This window comes from Eptatretus burgeri, chromosome 12 (assembly GCF_056783735.1).
Source record: "Eptatretus burgeri isolate ZD-2024b chromosome 12, Ebu_testis_v1, whole genome shotgun sequence".
NCBI lineage: Eukaryota > Metazoa > Chordata > Myxini > Myxiniformes > Myxinidae > Eptatretus > Eptatretus burgeri.
Window position 1 is genome coordinate 82,690,835 of NC_140972.1, and position 26,828 is coordinate 82,717,662.

General features: G+C 42.5%; 1 protein-coding gene and 1 long non-coding RNA gene across 3 annotated transcripts in view; one reads left to right on the forward strand and one right to left on the reverse strand.

Annotated features, from left to right (window-relative positions):
- Positions 1-26,828, forward strand: part of SPG11 (SPG11 vesicle trafficking associated, spatacsin) — a 213,204-nt gene that overhangs the window by 101,511 nt on the left and 84,865 nt on the right. The window contains exons 17-19 of the mRNA XM_085848691.1: positions 17,107-17,216; positions 23,466-23,623; positions 24,712-24,831. Of these exons, the coding sequence (XP_085704817.1) occupies positions 17,107-17,216; positions 23,466-23,623; positions 24,712-24,831 (388 nt within the window). The remainder of the gene's footprint in view (positions 1-17,106; positions 17,217-23,465; positions 23,624-24,711; positions 24,832-26,828) is intronic.
- On the reverse strand, positions 6,004-7,610 carry LOC147016008 (uncharacterized). Of its 2 annotated transcripts, XR_015049969.1 has the most exons (4): positions 7,260-7,610; positions 6,999-7,157; positions 6,457-6,514; positions 6,004-6,167 (listed from the first exon to the last, which is right to left on the reverse strand). It is a non-coding gene; the product is annotated as an uncharacterized LOC147016008 (long non-coding RNA). The 2 variants fall into 2 exon arrangements; XR_015049968.1 differs by having other exon boundaries at positions 6,999-7,610.

Here is a 26,828-nt window from a genome sequence, read left to right on the forward strand (position 1 = left end):
TGATTTGGATGATACTATTATTATCTCAAACTCCACTAAAAAAGAAGATTACTTCAAGGTAAATGCAATAACTGGAACAGACTGGAATACGAATGGTACAAAAAGTTTTGAAATAAATAATCAACAAACCTATTTGAATCTCTCCGAAAGTTTCTTGTTGTGTAAATTTAAATTCACTAAGGCTGGGAATAACACAAACGCTACACTTGTAAATGATTTCTTCTGGAAAATGTTTGATAGTGTGCGTTTGTATATTGGAACACAAGAAGTTGAAGCGGTTGATTATGTCTCTGCTGTATCTGAAATGATAAAATTTACACTCTATACATTCAGTGATAGAATGGGAAAGGGGTCTGTCGAAGGTTTTATTCCTGATATGTCAACGGGAACAAACACAGACCGTGGGTATACTCAAAGGAAAGGAATGTATAATGATGATACAAAAGCAGAAAATAGTTTTACTGTGGCAGTTCCTCTTAAAGGTATATTTGGATTTTGTGATCATGATAAAGTTCTGTATGGCCTTAAAATTAGATTTCAACTACAAAGGAATGATAATGAAAATAGATTGCTTTTTGGTGTTGGTAGTGCTTTTGGTGATCAGAATAAATTTGTAATTGAGGAAATGAGTTGGTATATCAGTGAATATACTCCTAATCTTAAAACAGAAGAGATGTTGAATCGAAGACTTAACTCAAAGAAACCACTCAGTGTATCATACCTCAAAAGAAGATGTCAACACGTTAAACTCAATCAAACAACTTACACGTGGAATTTGGGTGTTCTGGAAGGAAAGCCACGATATCTGTGGATCATTTTTAAAAAGCCAGATGGTGATACTGCGACTGATAAGAATAATGCATTGAGTGATGATGCTAAGGTGAAACAACTTCGCGTTTCTCTAGATGGAACATTTTACCCACGAGATAGATTGGAAATTAATTGGGAAAAAAATGATTTTGCTGAAGCATACAAGTCTTACCAAAAGGTGTGTGAAAGTAATGGAAATAAAGAACCTATTTTGGATATGACAGCATTTAAAAGTTTGTATACAATCTATGCGTTTGACCTGAGCGCTCAAAAGGAAACTATAAAGTCTAATCGAGTGGATACTTCCCTATACATTGAAAGAGGAGAGAGTGAAGAAGTTGATACATATTGTTTGCTTTTGGAAGAAACAGAATTGCAGATTAATACAGATAATGGTGTGATGATTAGTCTCACATAATTTTTTGTTAAATAAATGAGTGGCAAAGTACCAACTGGGGTATATGTTAATCAAATCAATCTTCATAAACTATCATCTTGTGTTCAAAATCAAAAGCCTTGTACGATTAACGTTAATACAATTCAGAGAAAAGGGGCAGTAAGAATTGATGTTTTTCTCACAAGAGAACAGGTTAAAATCTTGAATGACACTGGCTCACTTAAAATTAAAATGACAAAACCAATGTTGAAAAAATATTCAATAAGAGAGACGAGTGGAGGATTTCTCCCATTTTAATTCCTTTATTTGCTGGTTTAAGTGCGGTTGGAGCATTGACGGGTGGTATTTCAACAGCGGTCAAAACTGCCAACGAAAGGAAGGCTCAACTCCAGGCTCAAAAAGAATTGGAAAGACATAACAAAGAGTTGGAGAAACAAATTAGTGGAAGTGGTGTAATTGTAGATTTTGCTGAAAAACTTGAAGGTCTGCCTGATAAAGCGAGATTGTTAGTTGGAGATATGCTTTCTTCTATAGCACAAGCAGGTGTAAAATTAACGAAAAGAGGTAATGGATTATATCTTTCTAATAAATAAATGAGCATTGATGAGTGGTTGAAAGAATTTGGAAAGAATACAACATCAAATTTACAACTTGTCAAATATTGTAAGAAATTAAAAATTCATAATGTGGTTATTTGTATGAGAGATGAATTCACAAATGTGCCAAAACATACAAAGAATATTATTATGAACTTAGAAGATAATAATGGGAACGGTTCTCATTGGGTTTGTATTTTTAATAGTCAAGACAAATATTATTTTGATAGTTTTGGTCTTCCGCCACCTGTTGAAGTCATAAAATTCTTACAGAATGGTGTTTATCAAACATTTCAAGTCCAAGAATTAAATTCCAAGTGTTGTGGTCAATTATGCCTATATGTGTTATTTCAACTCAACAAAAATAAAAAAATTTATGATATTATTTTTAATCTAATATAAATGACTTATGTTGGTAAAGATGGTTCTATCTTTGGTGTATCTCAAGAACTGGATATTGATTTATCAAATTATTACACAAAGGCACAGGCTGAACGACATAAATATAATATAACCAAAAATATTAACATGAAAAATGCTTATAAATTAAAAAATTATCCAACCCCAACTGAAGCGAATGACTTGGTGAGATTAAGCGATTTATCACAATATATATCCTTAAATAAAACAGCCGTGTATTCCAAAGATACAGAAGTGTTGATATTATCTCCAGGTCATACAGAATTCACAGTTCGAATTAAAATAAATTTTTATAAAGAAGGGCGTATCGTTTGTATGAGAATAGAACAATGGGGGTATGATATGAATGATTTAGGGTATAATTGGTCATTTAAAATTAACCTCGAAGACCTGGAACAATTAAATCAGTCTCGTAAGGAAGAATATTATCCACTTGGTATCGAGAATGAGTTTTGTGGGGCTACGATTAGTAAACAACAAATAAAAGAATTTAATAAGGGTAAATATAATAATGGTTTTGCCCTTGTTTATCTCATGAAAACAGAAAAAACAGGATTATATATAATAAGTAAGGAAATACAAAATGATTTAACTATGGGAAGATGGGGAGGTGTTTCGTGCCATAATATTGTTCTAACATATATTTCTAATACATAAATGACAGCAAGAAGGCTTCAAGAAAATTATCATTTCTGTGTCCAAGCATACCTTCAAGAAAAGGGTATTCGGTATTTTAATAAATATGTTCTACAACATAAGAATGAGGTATTTTCAATAAAAGATTGGCATTATGCTGATGTTGATAAACCGACAACTTTAGATTTAATTAGAATGTTAAATAATGAAAAAATTATAAAGTTAAGAAAAGGTAAGGCTCTTTTAGAAATTCAAAAGAAATTTTATTGGTTTCCTGTTGTAAAAAAAATTATTTTGGATACAGGAATAACAAGAAATCCTGATGAATATATGTATAATATTCTATGGGGTGTAAGCGATTCAAGGATAGTAAGGGATGAGGAAGGAGTTGAAGAAGAGAGGGAAGAGGAGGAAAAGAAGAAGAGGGAGAAGAAAGAGAAGGAGGAAAAAGAGGAGAGGGAGAAGAGAGAGAGGGAGGAAAGAGAGAAGAGAGAGAGGGAGGAGAGAGAGAAGAGAGAGAGGGAGGAGAGGGAGAAGAAAGAGAAGGAGAGGGAGGAGAGGGAGAAGAAAGAGAAGGAGGAAAAAGAGAAGAGAGAGAAGGAGGAGAGGGAGGAAAGAGCGAGACAAAATAAATATCAAAATATGGAAACCAGTGAGATTAAAAAAAGATTAAGGGTATTACAGAAAATAACTCAACCCACCGAGGAGGAAAAGAAAGAATTGACAAGTCTATTTGCAATACTTTCGACAAGACTATTAGCATCGACAAGATATGGATTTTAATTCAAGTTTTTCATTTTTTTTCTTAAATAAATGGAGGAGAGAGTGAAGGCATTTCTAAGGATTCTTTATGTTTTAAAAATTAAGATTCAAATGTGCATGTTGGAAACTAAAAGGTTTTTGCACTCTGCAGGAATTTTTCTCATAAATAAATGAGTTATTGTCTCAAATGTAAAAAGAAAACTAATACTAAAAATATTTCATATATTAAAAGTAAAAATAACAGGGTTATACAAAAAGGTATATGTTCGGTGTGTGGTTCAAAAAAAATCAATTTATCTCCCAACACAAACTCGGAGGAGATATCCAAAAGTTTTTATCAGGAAGTAAATTTACAACTACTGGAATACCAGGAATTACATCTTCCAGGGTATTCTTTCTGTGGCCCAGGCACAAACTTGGATAAAAGATTAGATGAGGCAGACAATCCTAAATCCTGGAGTAAGCCTATCAATAGAGTTGATGAAGTGTGCATGAGACACGATATTGATTATGGGAATACCACAACGTTGCAAGAAAAGCATGAAGCCGATAGAGAAATGTTGTATAATTTGTCTCTGATACAAAATCCAACCTTGAGAGAAAAAGTTGATCGGTTCATTGTGAAGAAGATGATCAGTGCTAAATTGAAACTTGGACTTGGAAATTCAAAAAACTTATAGGCTCTAATGATGCCATTAAGACTGAAGAGCAATTAGCTGATGAATTACATAAACCAATATTCACAAAGTTTCAGAGAAGGAAAGTTTATTCCAAGGAAGTAGATTATATCTGGTCTGCTGATTTGATTGAACTCAATAATGATAAGGGGTACAAGTATGCTTTAACCGTTATTGATTTGAGGAGTAGATATGCGTGGGTTGTACCATTAAAAAACAAAACAGGTAATACTCTTATGTTAGCCTTCCAAAAGATATTTAATAAAAGTAAGAGAAAACCTAAAAAATTGTGGACTGATGAGGGTAGGGAGTTTTATAACAAGACATTTATGAATTTTCTAAAAAATAACAGTATTACATTATACAGTACCTTTAATGAAGGGAAGGCAGTTGTTGTTGAACGTTTTAATCGTACCTTAAAAGAGAGACTATATAAAAAATTCACACAACTCGGTTCACAACAATGGTCATCTTTTATTCAGGATATTGTGGATAAGTATAATGACACGATTCACACGGCAACAAATATGAAACCATCAGAAACATTTACAAAATTAAAATATGAAAAAGAGATTAATGTCAGAAAACCTAAGTTCAAAGTTGGTGATATCGTAAGAATATATAGGTGGAAATCTCATTTTGAAAAAGGTTATACGAAAAGATGGACCAACGAGCTTTTTAAAATTGTTGATGTAATAGATACGGTTCCTTGGACTTATAAGATATATGATTTGGAAGGGGAAGAGATTTTAGGTTCATTTTATTCACAGGAATTACAAAATACAAAGATAAATTGAAATTTTTTGGCTCCACCCACACAAGCCCCCGCCCACACAAGCCCCGCCCACACAAACCCCACACAAACCCCACCACACACCCCCCCACAAGCTCCAATAAATTGAAATTTTTGACTCCGCCCCTTTTTGACTCCGCCCACACACGCCCCTCCCACCGAAGCCCCGCCCACACAAACCCCACACAAACCCCACACAAGCTCCACACAAGCTCCCCACAAAAACTCCACACAAGCTCCACACACACAAACCCCACACAAGCTCCACCCATATTCATCATATTCACATAATTAGTGATTAGTTAATTAGTTCCCCACACACACAACATGTTTATTTAATTAAAAAATTATCCACCCATCCACACAAGCTCCACTCATCCACCCATCCCCCATCTCTCCACCCATCCATTTATCCACACAAACCTCATCCACATAAGCCTCATCCACATTCACCCCTCCCACACAAGCTCCACCCACATAAACCCCTGCCCATATAAACCCTGCCCACATAAACCCCTCCCACATAAGCCCTGCCTACACAAGCTCCACACAAAAACTCCACACACATAAACCCCTCCCACACAAGCTCCACCCACATAAACCCCCGCCCACACAAGCCCCACCCACACAAGCCCCACCCACACACACACCCCGCCCACACAAGCCCCTCCCACACACACCCCACCCACACAAGCCCCCACCGAAGCCCCGCCCACACAAGCCCCGCCCACACAAGCCCCACCCCCCTCATCCCCCTGTGCGCCCCCACCTTTGACCCACCACCTCCCTCATCCCACCCCCACCCTTCCCCACACACACACATGGGGAGGGGAGGGATGGGATGAGGGGGTGATGGGTCATTGGGGAGCGCACCTACCCCCCCCCCCCCCCCCCCAACCCACCACCCTTTACATCTCTTTTATTCTTTTCTTGTAATTCAGAATCAAGTAATTGTAAACAAAACAAATATAATTTATTAATATTGAAAATATTAAATATTCATTTGCGAGAATGTACAATCTTTCCCAGCAATCTTCTTCAGATGCCTTGTGATTTCGAAACTCAGACACCATATTCTGTTTTGAAACAAAAAGTGGATAATAATTAGGTTCTATAAAGATAATTACATGGTAATATGAATAAGCCTCGTTGACCACTGAATTAACACACCAGGAGCCTGTCATCCTTTCAAGGTCAATAAAATGAATTCCAGTGTACTGACAAAACCACGTCCAAACTAATGATGCAACCAACATAAGGCGACATTCTAAAGAGAGAGTGATATTAATAATAATTCAGAAATATTTACCTCCAGAAAATCATGTGTTGTACGAGTGATATTAATAATAATTCAGAAATATTTACCTCCAGAAAATCATGTGTTGTACAAGATTGCTTCAACAGCTGATGTTGTGCGATAGTGCTGAAAAAAAATAATAAGTCAAGGGTATAGATGAAGAGACAGACAGGGAAAGCAACACACACACACACACACACACACACACACACACACACACACACACACACACACACACACACACACACACACACACACACACACACACACACACACACACACACACACACACACACACACACACACACACACACACACACACACACACACACACACACACACACACACTCACACACACACACACACACACACACACACACACACACACACACACACACACACACACACACACACACACACACACACACACACACACACACACACACACACACACACGCGCACACACACACATACACACATGTGCCTCACCATTGGTTTAATTCATTCGAGATCAGAGACCAGTCATTATAAATCATTGGCCTCTTCAATAAGAGCAGAGAGAGGTAGGTAGAAAGACAGACAGAGAGAGAGGCACACACACGTGTCTCACCATTGGTTTAATTCCTTCGAGATGAGAGGACGTGATAAGACTTCATGCCACTCATTGAAAATGTCTTTCAATTCTCTTCTAAAATCATTGATCTCTTCAATAAGAGTATTAATTTCATGAACCACGTCATGATATGTGAACTCAATTTCTTCCAATGCCCTGTCAGGGAAAAAATATATATATATATATATCAGAATTATCATGATTTAATTAATAATCATTTGCTTCATCGTTCAAAGAGAAAAGCATACACAAACTTACCAACTCTGTAGTGGGCTGTTGGCTTCATCGGAAGAAATATCGTCCATGCCTCAGTTGTAAAAATGAAAATCCCGTCTGGCAGAAACTTTGTCTGGCGAACCGCTTATAAAGCAACGATGAGGAGATTGCTTAATCATTGGGTGTGGGCACAGGAAATGACAAGCTTCTCTTAATGATCTCATCTGGCCACCGCCCGAGTTGCAAATAGTTTTTGGACATAAACCACGCCATAAAAGTTTTGATTCAAATGTTTTCAGTTCGTGTTCTGAGATAAAATATAAACACGAGACCTTGTCTCACAGAATAGTTCCTATTTTTTCACAGCATGACAGTCCAAAACCACTTCCTCATTCACACAGCACGGCCGTGTCAAAAAAACTTCCTCATTTTCACGGCATGAACTGAAAACATTTGAAACAAAACTTTTTTCTGGCATGGTTTATGTACAAAAATGATTTGCAACTCGGGCGGTGGCCAGATGAGATCATTAAGAGAAGTTTATCATTTCGTAATGGCACAAAAGGGGTATCTTAAAAAATATAAAGATTCAAATGTTTTGTTTTTCAATATTTTAGATGGGGATTATTGTGCAAAGAAAATTAAACTATTGAAGGAATTTGAGAATGAACAAATGTTTATAGGTTCAATGAGTGAGCTAAACAATATGCATTGGTTATTTGATAAAGAGTGTCCCGGGGCTTAGGCGTTTCAGATATTTCTTTCGAATCACCTTTAACAAATCTTTATCTTGTTGTATGGGTTATTTGAATAGAGAGCCCCTAGGTTAAAAGGGGAAATAAAAATGACCGTTTTTACAGCCATTTTTCCCTGCTGTGCAGGGGTTTGGCTTTTCTTGAGGCAATGTTTTATGGCCGGATGCCCTTCCTGACACCAACCCTGGTCGCCTCTTACGACACACAGGGATATGGTACACCTATTCTAACCGGGGCATACACCGGGACCAGTACACTGGCACTCATTTCGCCGACCTCGGAAGGATGGCAGGCTGAGTCAACCCCCTGGTGTTAATTCAGCAGCCAACGGGATTTGAACTCAGGACCCTGGGATCCCAAGCCGCCACCCTAACCACTAAGCCAACACCAGGCTCCAGGTTAAAAGGGGAGACAAATAAATATACCTTGGGCTAAAAAGGGGATTTATTTTTTAGGGGAAAAAAAAGAAAAATTTCATGGCTGAAAATCCCCCATTCATTTACATGGGGAAAAGTGAGCCAGAACCAGTATTCTTTCCCTACTGTGGGGTTATAAAAAGAACCGTCCGGGGCCATGGATCCTACATCAATACACATTTCTAAACCACCCTGCACCCTTGGAACCCTGTTCGCCTTGGAACGCCATCTTGCTTCTCGGAAATAATTTTAATGCTCGTGGTTTAGTGGCAATTGAGGGTCGCTCCACTCACCCCTGATCCGATTCCCGTGAATTTAGTTGGAGGCGGGGTGGATTCGAAATGCACTCCCGGACACCAGTGTTACGAATTTGCGCCCGCCGGCATGTGATCGACTGCGTTTCTCGAATCGCAACCGCGTCGCGCAGCGGACGGACAATTCAGTCGTGACCTTCCGGAGCAACGCCGGAACCCTGTCACTGGTGGGTCTTCAACCCCACCACGGCCAAGCCAATTTTCTACCCGTGCAGGATTGGGTGAATCGCCGAATCTCGATATACCTAAGTACCCGCACAGATAGCTAACCGGGAGACCGTACCTCGGCGCAGGTCGCCTGGGACATGAACCGCCCAGGCGGTTCGTTCCGTTCAGCAGTGATAACCGAGCGGTTATTATCGCCGACCTTTCCGGATCCGATTCTATTGAACGGGTATTTAAAACCCAAGTATTTATTCCGCGATGTAAGATGGCATTTCCAATAGGGAGAGGACACAACGAACGGGGTACATTTGAACCAAGCACATTTATTTATAATTTACACACAACACGTATGCAGGCAAGGCAAAGAAATAATCATACACGCATGCAAAGAGACAAAAGCAATCACGTATACAGACAAAGCAAAAGCAAGGGAAAGCACTACGACCGAATATAAGCAGTAATAATTTACAGGCACTTAAGCAGTTCTACTAATCAGACTCGGCGCCACAACATTCATTCCAAAGCCCAAAAGAAAAGGACCATCCCCAAAAGACGAAGATGGCAGACCGGGTCCGGAGAGCTTTATGTGCGGGAGCCTGGCTGACCGAATGGGCCCCACGAGACCGACGCTGGTTACCTGCACCCTCGTGGTTCGACGGTCGGCGAGCTCTCTTCGGCTCTCTCCTCTCGTGCGCGCCTCGACCCTGGATCACCGCACACAACCCTCACGACTTGGTGCCCAGAGGGAAGGCACTCGGAGCTCGAACCACCACGAAGCAGCAGCAATCACCAGACCAGAAGAGCTCGATGACGTCGAAACCACCAACGACCCCGAAGAGGCTGAAGCCACCAACACAATCCAGAAGCTCTCCCGAAGAGACGACAAAAGGCTCGACGACAAAAGGCTCAACGACATTCAAAAAGCACCAATGTCACGGAGACGAAGCTCCCCCGAAGAGACAATAACCCACACGATCACCCCTCGAGCTCGCGTCCTGTCCGCCCTTGTATCCTCTGGGGTTCAACCCCTTGCTCTTCCCCGTTTTCTGCTCCGCCCCTCTTCCAGTTCCTGCGAGAAGCTTCCAGAAAAGGGGCGTTCCTCCGTTCCCAGCGCCTCATTCCACGAACCGACCAATGGCGAACGATCTGCCTCGCCATCCCCCCACACCAAGTGCGGAGAAAACAGACGGGAATATTAGGCGGGAAAAATCCGCGCGCCGTCGAAGTTCCTTTAGTTTCCTTTTGCTCGCGTTTATTGAATGAATGTGGAGAGATGGTTGTAATGTGTCCTTGGAGAAGAAGGGAATTTATAGCTGACGTAGCGGTGAAGGTGGTTAGGTGGTTGACGGTAGAGGCGATCGTGGTTGTGGCGTTGTTGGCGTGGTTGGCGTTGTGGTTAAGGGGAGCGATGTTGGTTGTTGTAATGGTGGTGGAGATGTGGTTGGTTCAAAATAACGATAGAAAAAGAGATACCTACCTCAAAGGATCACAGCCCGGTTAACACGAAGAATTTCCATTAAACAACGGTGGGGAAATCTAACTGAACACAAACTTATCGATCTAACTGAACTACGGACCTTTATGGTGTTCTGCGAATTTCCACAGCCGTAACAATATCAAAATATATATATATATATATATATATATATATATATATATATATATATATATATATATATATATATATATATATATATATATTGTTACGGAAATGGCCCTTGGTATGTTATTAAATATAGGATTAGCCTAGATCCCCCATTAACTGCATGTTTAGCCAGGCTGTTCGGTAAAATGGACGTTACATGTGTGCCAGGAGGTGTCACAGGCTATTTGTTTGTGCAGTGGTGGTGTGCCGAGGGCTTCTTCTTCTTCTTTCCCCTCTCTGGACGAGGCCCCGTCCAGTCGGCTGAGAGGCAGTGGCCAAAAAGAGGAAGTGAAACTAAGGGGAGGAGTTTGTCGGCTTTGAAAAGGCGAGGAGCTGGTGGGCAGCGAACGGAGACTTCTTGGAGTAGTTCAATTTGGGGGAACAGTCGGTTTTGAGGTGTGCTCGGGCTTCGAGGTGAGAAGGAAAGGAAAAGGTGGTGAAGAACAGAGGACCTGGCTGATGTGTGAGTCTGGAGTCGGCTTCGAAAGGAGGTGATCGACAGGTTCAACCTGCGTCGAACGACGGAGCCTCTGACTGTCCTGACTCACCTCACGGCTCGACGACGTTTTGGAATCCCATCGACCCAGCCTGCTGGAGCCCGGCACTGCGATTTGCCCTTGTCTGGTGAACAGGCCAGGCCTGCACATGTATGCTGGACCTTGTGAGAGACCAGCTGAAACCCATCGTTGATCTGACTGTCTTATGCCATCGACCTTACGCAGGGTCAGAGCGCGCAGAGGCCGCGTGCGGTGCGACAAAGGAGGGCGAGCGCCATTTTGCCACACGGTGTGCTCAAGCTTGGGGGCTCGAATCCGTGGACATCCGCTTGTTACGAGCGACATTCGTGCTTTTGACACTTTCCTCGTCCATGAAAGTACTCTGCCTTGTCTGCATGCTGTCTATGCCTTGTCTGCATGTTGTTTAAGATATATCTCGGTGGGGAACCCCTCGAAACACGTAATCCGGCGTTCCCTAGTTAAGAACGGGTTATAGATTAATTAAAACATTGTCGTGAATGTTTTGCTTGTGTTGTGTTCCCCAATAAATCTGGCTGATCCGTATGAAGTTGCCGCTTTGAGTTAATTTGTGTCGCGTCGAGGAATGATCTGTTCGATTGGTATATAAAACCAAAATGGTTACAGACTGGCAGAAAATGCTCGGCATCTGACAAAACCAGTCTGTAACCGGGGTCTATTTCTCCAACTGGTAAGTCCAGGGGTACGTTGGTATCGTGATTGAAGACGCGTGACCCGAGGCCTGTGCCGAGCCAGCCGGCGTTATAAACCCCGGAGACGACGGTGGTGAGGGTGGTGCCGAATCTGTTACGTTTGGCTTTCAAGAGTCAGGTGCGGAATCCCGCCACCGCTGAATCCTTAACAATATATATTATATTTATATTATATATATATATATATAGATATATATATATATATATATATCTATATATATATATATATATATGTGTATATATATATGTGTATATATATATATATATATATATATATATATATATATATATGTATATGTATGTATGTATGTGTATGTATATATATATGTATATATGTATATATGTATATATGTATATATATATATATATATATATATATATATATATATATATATATATATATATATATATGCATATGTGTATATGTGCGTGTATATGTATATATGTATATATATATATATATATATATATATATATATATATATATATATATATATATATATATATACATATATATATATATATATATATATATATATATATATATATATATTGGAACATTTCTGCAGGGTTGGGAATTAATTTTGGAAGCTCTATGGTAGGAGAAGATGTTGAGAGTTGTTGGGACTCTTTAAAAGATGGGCTGCTGCATGCTACTGATAACTCATGTGGCTGGACTTTTGGCCCAGCTGGACATGAGGCTACTTGGTGGTGGAACAATGAGGTGGATCGGGCTAATCACAAAAAAAAGAAGACTTTGTTGAGGATTTGGGAAAAGGAGGGATAAGGAGGAATACTTTGTGGCTCAACGTAGGGCAAGAAGGGAAGTTCACAAGGCCAAAAACATAGTACAGGATCTGCTTTCAGATGTGATAAATAATGCAGATATTATAGGGGAGATACCTCAACAGCAAAGCAAATGATCGGTCAAAATAAGGATCTCAAAGGAGAACAATGTGTGAAGGATGATATGGGAAATGTACTGGTTGACCAAAAGGAGATTAGTAATGCTTGGAGGAGTTACTCTGGGCACCTGCTAAATGAGGAGTTCCCTTGGACCAGGGATATTTTGGAGGCAGTGGAGCCAGTGCAGGGCCCACCACCTGGGGTGGAGAATGCCATCGATGAAATGTAGAATCGTAAAGCGGCGGGCAGCACTGGTATTAGCGTGGAGATGCTGAAGGCATCTGGTGATTTATTGGAGTGAATTGAAGCACAACATTGGTAAATGCAATTTTTAGGGAGACCTCTGTCCCAGATGACTGGTTGAAGAGTGTAGTAGTGAATATTTATATAGGGAAAGGGTGATGTCTTAGTTTTGGGCAACTCTCGGGGTCTGAAGCTGCTGGTTGAAAAGACAGTGTGTTAATGAACATGAAATGCAATTTGGTTGCATGTCAAGAAGGGCATGATTGGGGCTCTTTTTATAGTTGGGAAATTACAGGAAAAATATCTTGAAGAAGAGACAACAGTACTTTATATTTGTGAATTTGCAGAAGGCATTCGATAAGGTGCCTCAGGAAGTGGTGCAATGGTCCATAAGAAAGTTACGTGTGGAGGATTGGTTATTTAGGGTAGTCATGGCAATGTATGATGGCTCAAAAACTTATGTGAGGGTAAATGGAATGCAGAGTGAGTATTTTGAAGTGAAAGCGGGTGTTCATCAGGGGGTCAGTCTTGAGCCAAATCCTGTTAATCATGGTTCTTGAGGCTATATCACAGGAATTTGAAGGAGGCTTACCTTGGGAACTCCTGTATGCTGATAATCCAGTGGTGATAGCCTACAGTGTGGAAGAGGTAATGGATAACTATACTGTATGTAAGGAGGGTATGGAAGCCAGCGTACTGAAAGTGAATACAGTAAAAACTAGAAGGGCACTTGGGAGAGCGCATACCTCCGCCACGTAATGTCTGCTCCACGAGAACATATCGGCCCCAATACATTTTTGAAATATCATGCTATATATCGCTTTCGGCCCTATCTCTCAATGGTGAAGAATCACTTTAATAATTAAATAATTCTCAAATCCAGATCAATTTCGATCTTCACCAAAATCGAATAAATTTGTCAGGGTCACACACCCAACCTATCCACCCGATTCCGATTCCGTCTACAACTTTTTGAGATATCGTGCTTTATATTAGTTTTGCCATATATCTCTGGTGAAGAATCACTTAAAAAAATTATCTGATCCGGATTCGGATCTTCACCAAAATCTAACCAGTTAGTACTTGCCACACACCCAACCTGCCCACCAAATTTCATCCTGATTCGTCCACAACTTTGTGAGATATCAACAAGGGGGAGGTAGCCCTGTGCTGTTTGTAAAAACGAATAAATAAATTAATAAAATGGTGTGGGTAGCAATTCAATATTATATTAATACTGCAACTGCTGGGTGCACACGAGGTGCTGTGGCCTCAGGGGTAGACTGCAGGTGGTTCTTGACTTCAAATGTGTTGTTTGCACAGGTAAACAAGTTGCCTCAGTTTGAGTGGAAGGGTTAGTTTATGGGGATATATCTTTGTAATGTGTAGGTAAATTATTTTATCTTAGTGATATGATTGGTGTAGGTGATTGCAAGAATTATAAGTGGTTGGAGGAAGTTTTGGGAGTAGAGGGACCTCTTTCCAATTAAAGTGAAAACATTTTGCAGTTTGCATAAGAAGCACATTGTCATGTGGCAGTGAAACACGTGTGAACAAAAAGGAGGATGAACGGAGGTGTTAACAAAATGAAATGAGAATGGTCAGGTCGGGTCTGGTCAGGTATGGGAGCATGTGCCGGAGCAGCGTGTCACTGCATACACTTTCTGCTGGTACTCCAGGGGCCACCGTCTGGCCATGTCCCAGGCAGATGCCCGGCCCATCTCCATATTGAGATGCTGATCAACTTGCTGCAACCACGATGCACGTGGTCGGCCCATTGGCCTCCTCCACTCACGAGGTTCCCTCGCTGAGAATCTGGTGAGCAGGATCAGCGTCAGGAAAACGAGCCACATGTCCATACAGCCGCAGCTGACGTTCACGGACTATGCAGGTAACAAATCTCATCCGAGTCTCTCTCAGCAACCGCTCGTTGAACACAAAGTCCGACCAGCGATAGCCAAGAATTCTCCGAAGAGACCTGGTACCAAAGGAATTGTCTCTGTCTCGGTCAACCTTGTCTCCACAACTTCTGCACAGGGAAGCAATGGTGAGATGGATGTGTAATTTGACACTGAAGGATAGGAAACTAAATGTGGAATTAAGAGATAGGTTATGTATAGAAAGCATTCGTGAGGTTATACGTCGGAATTGGTTGAGGTGGTTCGGACATGTGGAAAGATGGGGGTGGGCAGCTGTGTGAATAGATGTATAAATATGAACGTGATTGGAAGGAGAGCTAAAGGCCATCTGAGGAAACCATGGGATGTGTTGCTGAGAGACAATCTTAGAGTTAAAAGCCTAACAAGAGGGCTCACAAGAGATCATGCAGCCTGGAAAGCAGCCATTAGGTGAACCACGGATAACACATGCAAGCATGGAAACGGGCTATAAAACGATGGTGATGACAATATGTATATGTATATATCAAAACTATATACAGCCCTTGATGCATGGTCCCGGAAGCGATAAGCTCTGCCTGCCATGCAGAAACATTATCTTTTGCTTCACCACACACAATAATGACTCCAGGTATTATTCTGATTCCAAATTCCCAACTTTGACAAATGGAGATCAGATCACTTGTTAAACGGATGGAGAAATGCTGCACTGAATGCATGGTTGGGGGGGAGGGCTGAGGGGGGTGGTGGGGAATGTGTGTTGCAGGAGAGGGGGGTTGGTTTTCTCTTTATTCTTAAGTTCTGCATCCAAAGTCACAGCATTTGAATCTTATTTTTGAGTGTTGCATTTCAGTCTGAATAATTTAGCTCTTCATTGTGACCCTTGTGCTGCATTTGTGTGAGAACATCACACCACCTCCACAAATGTAATTTCAAAGACAGCCCAGCATGTAACTGCTGTCATCCTAATCGGATGGTTCACCATATTGTTAATGAGTGTCATCTACGTGAATTTGATAAAGGGTTCAGGGCAATTCACCTGACAATATGATAGTGCTGTGATGCAGCTATCCAATTTGGACTTGAATCTGTGAGCTGCATGATGCTATACACAATAAGAAGATCATTACCCTTGATGTGATGTGGGTATAGTGCATGAATGCATTGGTGAGATGGGGGAAGTGAGGCGAGTTTGACAGATTTGCCTTTGTTTCTTTGTATGAGGTGTTCCTTTTTTTGGCAATAGTAAGTGGAATTCCTTAAATGTTTATTTGGAGGATGCACCATGCATGTAAAGAACATGTGATTTAACAGTCCTTTGTTCAATTTCAGTATGTTGAAGCAGCAGATGTGTTGTTATGTTCGTGAAGTTGAGTGTTCAACTTTTCCTGTGTTAAGATTGGCAGACATGTTCCATGGATGGAATTAACAAAACGTTCATGAACTTGTACTAACCATGGGTTGTTAGCGTACTTTGATACGTTAGCTTTTGGATATTAGGGTAACTTTAAGAGCTGCTGGCCACGATTGAGTACTCACAGGAACGTGCAGTTGGCCACTATTGTGGCCCGTGTCATTGTTAACAAATTGTTAGGTTTTCCTCTTTCAGTGTTTCTAAAGTTGCCTCGTGTGGTTGCCTTATAAACAATACAGATGTTTTATTCTGTTTGCCTGAAAATAAAAAATAACATATTTTTGAAATTGCATACTGGAAAAATTCAGCACTCAAACAGTTAACCCTTCATTTGCTCTTTTGCTCCGATGAAGAGTTAATGCCCAAAACGTCAGTTTCTCATTGCTTTCTATAACTTTTAGCATACTTTTATCAACATTCTTTTGATTCCACTAATGGCAGACCAATACCAGCCTTTATGATTAACATTAGATTTATATTCCATTTCGGATCTCTTATCAATTGTTAAAATAGGCGAAGGAGTATGGCCTTGCAGTCACCCCTTTTCCCTCGATTAATGGAGATTAATGATTGTCATGAGTTGTTTTCATTGCATGATTGGGTCAAGAGGAACTAAAATGCTTTTAATAATAGTTATTTCCCAATTAAAAAGTCCTTTTAAAATAAGCTATCTTTACGCATATTTTGCTTTGCTGCTGTGCCTTGAAAAATAGTACTTTCCAAGAGGCTTCATTGTTTCTTGTTACTTCTTGATTCTGCAGTGCCCATTAAATTGTGAACACCTTGAATTATTACTTCTGTAGACTTAATTCAATTCGGTATTAAAGGGATTAGTTAAAAACATCAAATTTGTGTTCCCTTTATCCTGCTGAAGCTGTCAATTCTTTTTTGATTTTTCTCAACAGGTTGAATGTGGAACAGTGTCCTGAGCTTGGAGATACTGAGCTGCTGAAAGTCCACCCTTGGTTCAATTTCCTGATCTCCATTTGGCAACTGCAAGATAAAACTGCAGTTCGTAAGTCTGTATATACAAAGGCCTGCAATCTCTGCCATAGTTTATCATTTGTTTCCACACCTTGTCTGAAAACAATGTTCTTGGGTAATTCACCCTTACACACGAAGCGAAAAGCAGGTTTAGCAATTCGTTCACTTGTGTCTGTCTGTCTGTGTCTCCAAATGTCAGTTTATGATAGATGAACAACTTCATTTCAATTGAATGTTATATTTTGAATACGAATCGGAAAATATATTTTGAACATATTGTTGCGGGCCAGGGGAAGCTATCTCGGTCTACCAGAGTCCCCGGAATTGTAGGCCGTCGCACACGGATAATTCCGTGATGCAGCGGGTTGCTTAACCGACCGTGAACGCCAATAACTCAACCGCGTGACATCGGGTCCTCCCGTCTCTGGGTTAATCGGGTTAGCTAATTAATCACGTGATTTAATTACCGGGGAACACGCCCTCGGCATGCCTTGTCCGAACCAGATCACTCAACCGGATCGGATGCAGCCGAGCGACACTGCCAAGGACGTACCAGCTAAAAGGAACGGATCGTTGGGAATAAAGTCCCGGCTAAGCTAGGATTCGGACCATGCTGGATCAATGAAATAAACCACAAAAACGAGCTGGGAACATTCCTCATAATGACTTATTTACAGGCAACTTACAAACGGGGACACAGAGCAGACTTAACGCGAACATAATAATAATAATAATAATAACAATAACGATCTGCTGCAGTCTTACTTAAGCAGACAGGCGCCAGGACACACACACATACACGCACACGCACAGACACAGAAAAGCCGATGAATAGAAAGTATTGAAACAAGAAGGGAGAGGAGTTGAGGCTACGATCTCTGTACCTTTGTACTTAATTGCATGAACGCACCACCAATATGTTTCGTGGGTGGGGAGGGGGGGGGGAGATTGCTCCGTGGTGCGGTACCCAACAGCTGGCGCATTGTCTCTGGCTTCAGCAGCGCGTGTGGAGACCATGGGCGTGAAGGAGGGCTGGAGTGGAGAAGGGGCTAAGTCCAGAGTGCGTGGATGGAGTGCTTGGCAGGACCACATGGTCCACCATCATCCCCCTTCTAGTGAAACACCCAAAATCCAGAATCACTGCTCACTTCCAATCATTTCTTCCTCTCCCCCCCCCCCCCCCACCTTTGGAATCAACTTCCACATCCTCTTCAATCTCATTCATCCCTCCAGGTCTTCAAGACAGCTGTTTAACCACCATCTCAGATCATCACCCATCCAAAACTATGATATTGTTGCGAATTCGCGCCCGCTGGCGTGCGAACGGCCACGTAACTCGAATCGCGGCACGTGGCCCACCGGACGGACAATTCTGTCATGACCCTCTCAGACCAACGCCGGGAGCTAGTCACGGGTGGGCCTTTCAACCTCACCACAATCGTGCCAATCGGCCACCCGCGTAGGGTAGGGTTGTTCGCCAAACTCGACCTACCTAAGTACCCACGCGGATGGTAAACCGGGCGATCGTACCTCGCCACAGGTCGACTTCGGACACGAGCCGCTTGGGCGGCTGGTCCGTACTATCGGGATAACCGAGCGGTGTTATCGTCGACCTGGACGGTTCAGATTAATTACCGGGATGTTGCACACACTACGAACCCCTTATGTGAAGCAGAATGGAGATTCAAATGGGGGAAAAGACGAAGCGAAACGGCCGCAGTTCAACAAGCAAGAATTTTATTCCGCTGCACACGGAAAGCACGTATATACAGGCCTACAGAATCGAAATGCACATAAAGCAAATGTAAGAGGTAAAACCGACTACGCGCACACACGGCAACACTTGTACAGTTTTACTTCACAGATGGCGCCAACACACATTTACACAAAAGCAAAGGAAAGAAGCCACCCTCACAGACAAGGAGGCAGACAGGCCCGTAGGCCAAATGTGCGCGTGACATGGAGGAGTGGCCAGGTCCGCGAGACCGGGGAGGTCTTACCCGCGTCCTCGTGACGCGTTGGCGGGCAAGCCGCAATGTGGCCGCGCTGCTGTGCCCCGACTCCGTTCCCCTTGGCGGGTTTCGTTGGCACCAGGTTTGGGGTGGGGTGGGAACGGGGCCCCCTTTTGCACTATCTCAGCGCGGGGGGAATTGTTGATGCCCTGGGGGAGTGGGGAGTGGCTGGCTGGCTTGGGTCCCGTGACGAGACGAGAGATCCCCCACACCGCAACCTCGTCGCAGACCGCCGTCCTCCTTGCCTCGGACCCGAGCTCCCTTGCCTGCAGCTCCACCGCGCGCGCTCAACTCGACTCCACCAACGCAACGCTCCTTGTCTCCAAAAGCAACTCCTCGCTCAACTCCCCCAGTTGCACACTCTCCTCGTCTCCAAAAGCAACTCCAAAACCCAACTCCCTCGATTCGCCTTGCGCTCGCCTTTTTATAGGCGGCAGGAACAACCAATATGCAAATTTTAGGATCAGAACGCGATTGGAGGCAGGGCCACGCCGCCCCCTCCCCCCGGTCAGCCATTGGTCAGGCAAAAATGGGCGTGAACCTCTCCTGATCCTAAAATTTGCATATAAGGACGTCACATACACACGCTTGGAGGCGGGGCCAAACCGCCCCGCGCTCGCCAATTGGACGGAGGAGATTTGGGCGTGAAGCGTTACTGATCCGAATTTTCCCCTTGGAAAGGCCGCCATTTGCGCTCGCGGCTCGGTGCGTTCGGCACCAATCGCCAAACGGGCCCGAGACAGCCCGACGTTCAGTGTTCACAGGTGGTGCGGGAATGGTCGTAGAAGTGATGATGTGGGATGAATTTGTGAAGGTAAAGGCGAAGGTGGTGGAGGGTCTTCTGTGGTGAGGGTTGGCGTTGTGGTTGTTGTCTGCGGGTTGGAGCGTGGTTGTAGTTGGTGACGATGGCTGGCGTGGTGGTTAAGGTGGTTGTTGTGTGATGGCGGTTGAGACGTGGTTGGCTCAAAATAACGACAGAAAAGAAAAAATGGCTAACTCAAAGCCTCACAGCCCGGATGAATCACATAAATTCCCTCTATACAACGGGTTTGGGCTAACTACACATGTACCTATGAAGATATCTCACCTGAGGGCCCTTTATGGTGTAATGCGAATTTCCACAGCCGTTACAATATTTTCTACCCCCATTCATCCACACCCACGCATCCTTACAAATTTATAGTTTTTCCTTCCTGAATATTTGCTTCTGTATCCTTCCAGTCCACCCTATGCTTGCTCCCCGATCCCTCATTCCTCCCCACACCCATTATTTGTCCAAGTCCCCCTGTGTTTTGTCCTTCAACCTTGCTGTGCTGGGTGGGGTTAACGTCGTGTGGGCGGAGACGAGGAGGTGGAGTCCAGGCAGCAGGAGGTGGGTTGTGGCGATGTCCGGCAGAGAGACTAGGACGAGCGAGAGAAAGGCGGAGGGACTGCTCCGACCTTTGTGGGACTCGCGGGGCGGGGTGCCACCTCGAAGCGAAGCGTCATCACTTGAATCGGCGCTCCAATATCCCCGACCCCTCACGCGGCCTCACGCAAAAACCCCCGGGTCGTGCCCTGGCTACTGGTCGAGGGTCCCGCATGCCTGCTCGGGCGTCCGACCAGCGCTGATCAATGCGCTTGCTCCGCGTGCGCCAACGTCTCCTGCACTGTACAACATTACTTTGCTCGATCGCAGCTTCGCTGGCCGTAGAGATGAGGAGACGTTCACCATCCATGGGGAATCTGCTGCTGCCAGCGAGGGCCGGAGGTACATTGTTATGGATAAATCCATGCATGTTTCGCACAGTACGTGCGAATCCACCATGACCCACGTGGTCAAGGCTCGCGTTTGCCCGATTCTGCTGGTGTGTGCGTGGGGCGAACACCGATGTGTCAGATATTGAGGAAATACGATACAAAGTCGCGAACGGTGCATTCGTGCTCTACTTTGTACGATAATAAATTCACGAGCGGCGTATGTGTCTGCCTTCGAGCACATTCCATACAGTGCGCGTAGTTCGACCATTACGCATGTGGCCAGCGCTCATGTCCGCACGACTCTGCTGGAGTGTGCGCGCGGGGCGAACACCAATATGTATCAGATATTTGGTTGAAAAGGAACGCGCCACTTTTACTTCGCACACTCTCATCCCGCCCAACTAGGCGTGGAGTCGCCTTTATCGGCCTCCGTACGCGTTTCGTGCAGCGTGGGCGTCGTGCTGGCTGTGTTTCCTGTGTTGTGAAAAACACCATTCGTTCAGCCTCTTCAGAGATATTCATTCGTATGCCTTTTTAATGCAACCGGCAATATTCCCCAGATCATCGGAAGCACGAGGCGATATTCCCTAACTGCCAAGTGCACTGTATGACTCACCGCACACGTTGGGTTGAGGGCTCACTTGGGGACGGGGGCTCTGCGCTGTTAATGCTCACACGTCATCGTTTCCTCACAGCGGCGCCGCACGCGCTGGCCTCTGTGAGGACCCATTTCACAGCGAAGGGTGCACGTGGCTCAGATTTATCTCAGGAATAATCAGAAAAGAAGAGTAAAAATGAAATGAAGAAATGATGTAAGCAAACCTAGCTATGAGATCATCGCAACGCACAACCCTGTTGTCCCGCAAGACAAAAAGTGAAGGGACTTTTGACACGCATATTAATAGAATAACTGTCTTGGGACCACTATCTGTTGGATGCATGCGGTTCCAAGAACCACAACAATATGAATCGGAATTTACCAGTACTTTGTTTGGCTCTGAATTTGATCCGATCACATATGCGCAGAGAGGAGTGAGATGCTTTTTTTTTTTTGAAACTCTGTCTGCCTGGCAGTTAAACAAAATTGAAAATCATTCCATACAAGAAACTTGCTGTTTTTAAGGACATCATAAAGGATACAAACAACATGCATTAATAACCAGGAGTTCACATAACTGGTATTCAGGTCCTCATGTGTGGTAAAAAAAAACACTAAATGCGTTCTTCAAAGATGCTCCAACATAGCGCAACAGCGGCTTTTGGTGGAAGGTTTTCTCAGCTAGTGTAGGTAAGATTCTTCTGTGATGGTTCTGATAAATTGATTGACTGGACTGTGATTTCAAAATTTAGGTGCACAAAATTAAGTTTATAAATGACTGAAACTTCACACACAATTCTGATGAAATTTGACTTCAACCTCCATCACCCATGATGTATCAAAGTTTATTCATGGCATAAAAAAGCTCGGGGTGTGGGGGGGGGGGTTGGTTGCCCCTCAAAATATGTATTTTTCTTCTCTGAAACTTCACTCAATTTCGATGAAACATGAGCATAACCTTCAACACTAGTGATGTATCATAATTTGTTCACGGCATGAAAACATTCACTTTCTTCTCCGTTACATATTTTGTGGGTCATCCATGCCGACCAGTGGTTACCTGGTTTTCTTATTCAGCCATTATCAGGCGAGTGCCGAGGGGTATTGCCCCTATTTTTATGCAATGAAGGCCAGTGACTATGCCTATACCTTTGTTGACTTAGGTGCAGCCATTTTTCTCTTGATACAGTGCAATTTTAATCTATCAATATTTTTCAATAGTAATAAGCACTTCGATGTACGTTCTTTAACCACAGCACTTCCAGACCGGTTGGTGGTCTTTGGATTCTATCGCCTTCTTTCTGGTATTGCACCCACTCTTCTTTCTCTGCTTTGCCCCCCCCTAAGCTCCTGCAGGGTGCACATGGTCCACCATCATCCCCCTTCTGGTGAAATATCCAGAATCACTGCTCACTTCCAATCATTTCTTCCTCCCCCCCCCACCTTTGGAATCAACTTCCACATCCTCTTCAATCTCATTCATCTCTCCAGGTCTTCAAGACAGCTGTTCACCCCCATCTCAGATCATCACCCATCCAAAACCATGATATTTTCTACCCCCATTAATCCACACCCACACATCCTTCCAAATTTCTAGTTTTTCCTTCCTGAATATTTGCTTCTGTGTCCTTCCTGTCCACCCTATGCGTGCTCCCCGATCCCTCATTCCTCCTCACACCCATTATTTGTCCAAGTCCCCCTGTGTTTAGTCCTTCAACCTTGCCGTTGGTGTCCCCCTGCCCCCCCCCCCACTCTTTCTACTATTCTATTTTTGTTCTGTTGCATCCTGATCCATTCATTGCTTTAGCTCTACCATGAGCCTTGATTTTGTACACAAAGAAAATGTTTATATGGTGCGTAGGATTTGAAGTGTTGTACAGCAAACTTTGTACATGCTGGTTTCTGATATGTGCTGCAACCTCGTTGGCAGATGTTTCTGATGTATTTCAAGCCAGCCTCGCTAATGGACGATTGCTGTTGTCTAATCAACACGGGGGCATCGAAAGCATGCTTTTGGAGGGTCATACACTGCTGGCAGCTGCCAGTTTAATGTACTCTCCAGGTGGAGTGGATGCAGCCACCTTACAGGCATGATTGTGTTTTCTGTTTCTTCTTTTTCACCTGGGAAAATTTGCAGGATCTTAATGAAAAAGTTTTCTTTTCATTATCCACATTAAACAGTTTGCTCGATGACTGTATAGCCAAGTTCTTCCACTGACCAATAGCTTTTAAAAAGTTTCTGTGGAGGAGCTTGTATGTCTAGAACAAGGACATCATTGCACTTTTACATGAATGAGAAGATTAGGATGCAATGCTCAAGACCACACAGTATATGGAAATGGAACTTGAGATCCCAACATCAATGAGTTACATGCTTCGGTGGTAATGCCAAACAGGCCAGATTGATGGATTTTGTGGGATGATTTATACATGAGCATGATCTCAAATGTGGAAGTGGCAGTTTTAAATCTGCTTTGCATATCAACCTTTCACACTTGTTAATGTTGTGACTGCTGTTCTATTGCTTGATCATCCTTTCATAGGAAACTTCAATTTGGCCTGCTTTTTACCTCCATGCATTTGCCATTAAATATCCAATCAGTGTACAGGCCAGAGGATAATGTTGCAAGAAAAAGTGTCCATGAACCCTGGACACCTCAACTTACTCACTGTTCATTTCATAATAATGTGTTCTAATCACTAGTTGTAATGTTAAATTTTTTTCAGGAGGTGGGAAAAAAAAAAAACACAAAAGATTGCATATGGACTGTTGCAAATCTGCTCACAACAAATTATCTGTTTCCACAATGTATACTTGTCTTCGTTAACGGATTCCTTGCATTCAGTGCTGGCCTGGGAGAAAGTTAATCTCCAAAATTTCCATTAGAATCAGGCCATTGATTTACATCTGAAAGACTTGATGAAATGTTACAACAAAAGCTTACTTTTTAGCAAATAATCCGTACAATCTCTGCCCACCACAATACTTGAGGCTGCAAGGCTGCATAAATCATATTAAAAAAAAATCACAATTTAAAATCCTCTTCAGTTTCATTTTTATTTGCTTGACATCACAATCCAAGATGCCTTGGGATCAATGATCGGTGAACCCCTCAGGGGTTTATCAAGTTCATTGTGCGTTGAATATTCTTCCTATGCATGTGTGTCATATGCAGGCAGATGAACAACTTATGAAACCTGCCCTCTCTCCATATCCTTGCTTGAAGGCTGCACTCTTCCCGCAGACATCTGGCCCACCATGTGTGACTGACATTTCTCTGTACCATTTGCTGCAGGTGACTCGTACATTTGTTTATCAGGTAGTCCATCATTATGCAGTTAGATATACCATTAGTTTTTGAGGGCCTACATTGTTTCATCAGATAAGACGACATCAATCTCAATAATTGTCCAGGATCCTGTTATTAGAGCCAAGAGAATTGTGCTCAATCATTGACCGGATACAAGCTTGAGGCTTCATTAATGAGTTCAATGCACAGAAACGTTTTTTATTTGAACATGCAATTACTTAATACTTTTCAACATGCGATTACAAATTAATACCTTGCTTTAGTGTTCAGGATGCGTTGCTGGAAAAGAGACCGCTAATCGAAAATCTGTGAAAAGGGGTCATGAAACCATGATGCGCTTAAAGGGTTTATATGGAGATGCGTTCCCAATGGCATTATTTCTTACGCATGAGCTGTATAGAAGGGCTTCATCGGGGGTATCAGTCATAGCGATAATAATAATACAGGTGGTAAACATATTATTTTGTATAAAATACATTTTTATTATCACAACGTGTCAGTATTACGAAAAACATAAAATGTTGTTGTGGGAATGCCTTCTAGGAGGTAAATTTGCATAATATAGGAGGCTTCGAGGGGGCAGCCATGTTGGAACAAGGACAAATGTGTTCAAGAGCAGCGTCCTAAAGGTTTTGTCAGCTAAAAAAAAAAAAAAAAAAAAAAAAACAACTTCCGATATTTCGTCACGTGCCTTGATTAAGCCAATAGCGAGACCCGTCATAATGTATTTACGTATTTACGAAATAAATAATGCATTTACAAAATTACAATACGATAAATGGAATAATCTTTAAATAGTAACGTGAACCTTTCGAAACTTTAAAACAAATGTCCGAATATATTTAAAAGTTCATGATAGACGCTCTCAAAAGGCACCCTCAATGCGAGGATGTGTACATGTGCTTAGTATTTAAGGAGATCCGGATTTTGTTTATACAAGAGCCGAGTCCTAGAGGTTAAGGTTTTGTCTTCACAAGAACAACAACAACAACAACAACAACAAGAACAACGCCGAGCTCTCTATGAGCAGCGTTCGCTACGCGAGACGCTGCTAAAAAGGAGAAACGTAGGACCTCTGTATCTCTGAAACTGCTCCATGGAAAAATTTGAAATTTGGCACATGTGAAGTACTCCCAATGGGTAAAACAAGTGTGATTTTTTTTTTTTCATGACGTCAAAGATGACTTTGTTATGACATCATAATTGCATACATCAAATGTGTTATCTGATCAGTAATTTTTTTGAGGGTCATCTATGGCTAAATTGTATGGGCGGAGAAAATATTGATGACGTCATCTGTCGTGTGGTGGTGCGGCAGCCATATTATTTTTACATAAAAACCTTCAAAAATCTTCTTCTCCAAAACTTTACAGGTATGATCGCCTATCCATGAGGAGCAAAAAGTTCTCCACCTATGATGTCATAGGTCACATGGTTTGACAGCTGTGTTGTTTTTGAAGAATAAACCTTTAAAAAGCTTCTTCTCCAGAACGGGTTGCCAGATCGAGGGGAAACTTCACCCACATGTTCCCCAAGCCTTGGGGATACCAAGGTGTTCACAAATATAATTCATAGGTCACATGGTCTGGCAGCCATGTTTCACTGAACAAAGATCTTGTAACAAATTCTCTCTTGAACCGCTTCATCAATCGAAGTGAAACTCACAGTTATGATCGAGTACGCATGGTGAATATGTTTTAATGTTGGCCTGGGTGAGTACTCGCCATGAGTTTTAATTTAATTCACCATGAGTTTTAATTCACCATGAGTACTCATGGTGAATATGTTTTAAATTTAAACCTGATCAGACTGCATGGTCTGGTAGCCAGAATTATTTAATATATTGAATCTTGGTTCAAACATTTAAACCAAACTTGATGCATGTATGTATAATGATGTAATAATGTGGGTGGAGGCATAGCTGGCCACGTCATGACGTCGAGTGCCCTTCTAGTATATTTTAAGTAAGCTGGAGGTGTGAA